Source organism: Oncorhynchus mykiss, chromosome 18 (assembly GCF_057628025.1).
Source record: "Oncorhynchus mykiss isolate SJ-2025 chromosome 18, ASM5762802v1, whole genome shotgun sequence".
Classification (NCBI taxonomy): Eukaryota; Metazoa; Chordata; class Actinopteri; order Salmoniformes; family Salmonidae; genus Oncorhynchus; species Oncorhynchus mykiss.
This window is the reverse complement of record NC_143039.1, coordinates 46834544-46839122: the sequence shown is the minus strand read 5'-3', so window position 1 is coordinate 46839122 and position 4579 is coordinate 46834544. Positions and strand designations below refer to the sequence as shown.

General features: G+C 42.7%; 1 protein-coding gene across 1 annotated transcript; it reads right to left on the bottom strand.

Annotated features, from left to right (window-relative positions):
• Positions 1-711: 711 nt before the first annotated feature.
• On the bottom strand, positions 712-4341 carry LOC110496930 (C-type lectin domain family 4 member A-like). Its single transcript, XM_021572937.3, has 6 exons — positions 3505-4341; positions 3233-3325; positions 2846-3010; positions 2183-2334; positions 1611-1729; positions 712-1162 (listed from the first exon to the last, which is right to left on the bottom strand). Exons 1-6 carry the CDS (start codon positions 3692-3694, stop codon positions 1000-1002), a joined length of 882 nt encoding a protein of 293 aa, XP_021428612.3. The 5' UTR covers positions 3695-4341; the 3' UTR covers positions 712-999.
• Positions 4342-4579: the final 238 nt, after the last annotated feature.

Genomic DNA, 4579 nt, shown 5'->3' with positions numbered 1-4579 from the left:
TGTTTAGTTTTGCCCAACCTAGGTCGAGGCACAGACACGGTCTCAATGGTGATAGCTGAGCTGACTACACTGACTGTGCTAGTGGCAGACTCCACTATGCTGGCAGGCTGGCTAACAGCCTGCTGCCTGGCCTGCACCCTATTTCATTGTGGAGCTAGAGGAGTTAGAGCCCTGTCTATGTTGGTAGATAAAATGAGAGCACACCTCCAGCTAGGATGGAGTCCGTCACTCCTCAGCAGGTCAGGCTTGGTCCTGTTTGTGGGTGAGTCCCAGAAAGAGGGCCAATTATCTACAAATTCTATCTTTTGGGGAGGGGCAGAAAACAGTTTTCAACCAGCGATTGAGCTGTGAGACTCTGCTGTAGAGCTCATCACTCCCCCTAACTGGGAGGGGGCCAGAGACAATTACTCGATGCCGACACATCTGAGATGAGATACTGTAGTCATTTAAATCATGTTAAACAGTATTATTGCACACAGAGTGAGTCCATGCAACTTATTATGTGACTTGTTAAGCACTTTTTATCCCTTATTTAAACTTGCCATAACAAAAGGGTTGAATATTTATTGACTGAAGACATTTCCGCTTTCCATTTTTAAATCATTTGTAAAATTATTGTGTATATTCCAGTGACAAAAACATCTACACTTCAATCCATTTGCATTTCCGGCTGTAACACAACAACATTTGGAAAAATTCAAGGGGTGTGAATACTTGGAGAATCAATGGGTTTATATTTTTAATTTAAAAGTCCAAAAATGGACGTAGGCTAACAATTTTACAGCAACTTAATTTTCAATGTGCAAACCCCCACATCCATCAGCAAGAGAAAATGACAAATCATAGGTATTTCGTTATGTATTTCAATTGTACATACATTGCATAATTACCAATACCATACATCAAAAGACAGTTAAAAGATATTTAATGCAACCAAACGGCACGGACTCCGACTACCCTCTCCCTTCCCCTTTCTCTCCTCTCCTGAGATAGAGTCTGTCACTGCAGGGTGCCCTGGGTCCTCTCACAGATGCTCTTCAGGCTGTTCTTGCACATGGTGGCGTACCAACCGGCCCTGTGGCTGTCTCCTGGCGACAGCCGGGCACACAGTTCCCTGGTGTCCCCCTTCTCTGGCTCGTGATCCCAAAATATGTCCCAAAACCTGTAGAGGTAACACAGACACCATCAGTTTGTACTTTAAAAAAAAAACATTTAAAAAATGACCATATACTGTAGATACATTTGGTTACTTTGTCAAATAACCACTCATTCAGAGTAATACATCAGTAATGCATCATACATGGAATTTCATCAAATGAAATGGACATATGGCAATAAATATGCTGTCTTCTTGAGCTTAACTAGGCCAATATCTCTTCAACGAGACCTCATACAGTAAGTATCCTCATATGGTACTGTGATTTGAGGTAAGGTGATCCAGTCTCGAGTCTCGATTCAGGACTCCACGCCAAACTATAGAATTGAGATCCAAACTCAGGTCATTTCTGGACAATATTTCTATCAATTTACGGGACTTTTTTTTTTTTTTTTGCCCAAGACTATCCTCAGAGGCAAATCTTCTGTAACTTTAAGTTAAGATTCTAAGTTACCCCTTCTCCACCGGGGAGTCGTCCACCCAGTGCCAGGCCCCGCCTGGGTTACCATTCCTCAAGCCGATCCAGTAGGAGTCTCCCTGGCTCAACTCCTTGGCTCTCTTCCACAGAAAAATCTGAGAGAAATGCAACACTCAGATGGATGCCTCAAATAGACACGGCCCCACACTTTCGTATAACTCCTAAATGTATTCTTAACTTTAACTGAGAGGGTCAAATGTACTGAATTGCACAGTGAATGTGTAAACATGAATGACTTAGATTATGTTTGTGTCTGTATTAGGCCTACTGCATAAAGGAATACCACAGCTTTGAGTGACGGAGCAGCCTATTTATTGGCAATAGTTCCAGGTAATTCTCAGTAAATCTCAGTTCTCCATTTACTGCCAAAGCACAGGATTTTTGTGAATATTTTAATTTATCATGATTTAGGTTCTCAATAATCTCTTGATTCAAATGAGATCCACATTTGATATTACAGAATTGAGAAATAGGCTACAATGTATTCCTCCAAAGAAACCTTAATCTGTATCGATATCATTGGGTGATGGGGTTCATGGCTGTCATACTTGCTCCTCCTCACTCTTCACCATGGCAAGGTTGCCCCCTACAGATAGGCAGTGGTACTGACTGGAAATCCAGTCCAGTCTGTCATGGGTGTAGAGGTAGCATTTCTCCCCAAAAGACTCCCATCCCTCTGGGCACGGCCTGCACTCACGCTCTGCGAAACAGGTGGAAGGTTACGCCAGAGGTCAGTCAATGTCATAGGGGTAAAGGTGAACAGGGATGAAACAGGTCCCCCATGTAACAGGTTTTTACATCTCTATAGAATCACTTGTATAAATAAAATATTTCCTAAATACATCAATAAAAATACTCTTAAAACCATCAAGTGGTGATTATATATTGTGTTACAATATGATCTAATAATAGCTAAAGCAATGCTGTTATTAGGATGCCAGACTAAAAGCCTAGGCCAAGTGTGATGGTATACCATTTGCACCACTCTTGTCAGTATCGGCCATTTTGGAATTTTAGGTTGATCCTGGTGATCCTTCATCATCTTTTGTCTGCCTGTCCATATATTAAACAGGCCATTGGATGAGAGTATTTCCAGGAGGCCATCATCCATGTCCCAGCTAAAAGCTCGCAGAACTATGCAAACTCAAGCATAACTCTTCACAATTAATGGCTTCATAGCAAGAGTTTGATCAACCTGAACGTGTGCTCACCATTGGTGCTGCTATTGGTGATGGGACAGTACTGGTTGAGTGCTGGGTACTTGTGGAAGAGGAGGAGGTAGGAGTGGTTCAGGGTGTTCAGCTTCTGAGTCAGGTCTTTGAGTCTGACCTCCTGCAAGGCGGACTGGGATTGGAAGACCAAGGTGATCTGCACCACTGCATCATGCACCCCCCACCACCGCGACCCCATTGCGATGGACACAAAACAGTGAAAGGGCAATGTGAGGATGAGGTAGCATCAGGAGACAATTATAATTAAAGTGTCATGTTAGGGTTAAAACCTTAAGTCTTGACCTTCAATAACAATGTAAATCAGTGGACTCCTATTTCTGATCCTTGAACCTGTTCAGTTCAAAATGATGACCAAATAAAACTCACAGTAAAATGTCTGTAGGAGTGTGGCCATGGTCAGTAGAAAACAGAGCAGGGCCAGGTAGTGTGATAACTGTCTGTACTGGGTGTACCACCAATCTGAGAGGGGGAATAGTTCAGCCACATGACATTAACGTCACTATAGACATATTTCACACACAAAAAAGTACAGCATTATGTCTTTTAGACATCAAACAGGCAATAATCCAGACTTGAATTTGAGCTGAGCTTTTGTCTATGGATAAAAATGTGCTATCACTTTATGATAATGGCATCACCTCTCTCTGTTGACCACTCCGTCTTTTTAGGATGTAGCAAGCCTGGTCCAGATGTCCCATTCTCCCCTGGTCTTATGACTCCCATTCCCCCGAAGCAGTAGGACACTGCTGGAGACTGAAAATAGATCCAGCTCTGCTGAGTTCCACCTCCCGAATGAGCGTTGAGGCGGTATGTCACCCTTAGCTTCATGCAAAGTACATTTGATAGCAAGCCTGTTAGGCAGGAAAAGTTTTGATTATGGTCAAACACCCTTATTCTGTTGTGATGTTTGTGGACAACTTGTAAAAACTCTACATAGCTTGTTGTAACGTTTCTGTTAAGAATATCTGTGGTTCTCCAGGGCCCGTTTCCCAAAACATCTTAAGGATCCTATGGTCCTAAGCTGAATTTAGCCAGCCGTAAGATGCTTTTGGGAAACCCTGGCCCCTGGTCTCTAGGTGTTGTCTCGGTCAATTCAACATGGCGCCCAAAATAAAGATGTCAGCAATCAGTATGTAGGCCATAACAGAATGCAATGTCCAGCCACAAGACTTCTAATTCAAATGCCCTCCGTGCTTAGATAACTGCTATTGTTTTAAAATGCAGAGCTTATCTATACTTAGACACCTAGAGTCTTGCATTAAAAAAAAAAAAATCCTCAATAATCCATAATCATATCTGTTTCAACTGACGCGGCTTAGGTGCTACGTTATGCTTTTAAGCGGACCAATTTTGTAGGCTGTGCGAGAGTCTTGTTTTGCCAACTGATAACCACCAGCCAGTTGAGATCGGCAGCCACAGGATTTGAATTCTTCCAACAGCACGCACCCTCTGCGCGCTTATCAGCTCTCGGGTTCTCGACACAAGGCAAATATCAAGGCATAGGACATCCCTGGGGGGTTGAAAGTGCTATACGAAGAAAGACAAACATACCGTACAGAGCTGAGGCTACAGCTAGTATTGTGAGTTAAAATAGGCTACAGTTCATTCCTGAAAAAGATGAGGACCTTATTGCAGGCGGATATTCCAAACCTAGCCTATATTGTGCCTTGCCAAAAGTAAATGTATTTCGTATACTTTGTTCTTCTAATCTTG

Bases quoted from the DNA above. Each gene is read 5' to 3' on its own strand.
- LOC110496930 (XM_021572937.3), bottom strand. From the start codon at position 3,694: ATGAAGCTAAGGGTGACATACCGCCTCAACGCTCATTCGGGAGGTGGA. The intron at 3,011-3,232 runs GTGAGTTTTATT...TGCATGATGCAG, and splicing joins ACTCCTACAGACATTTTACT to TGGTGCAGATCACCTTGGTC. The intron at 2,335-2,845 runs GTGAGCACACGT...CCTGTTTCGCAG, and splicing joins CACCAATAGCAGCACCAATG to AGCGTGAGTGCAGGCCGTGC.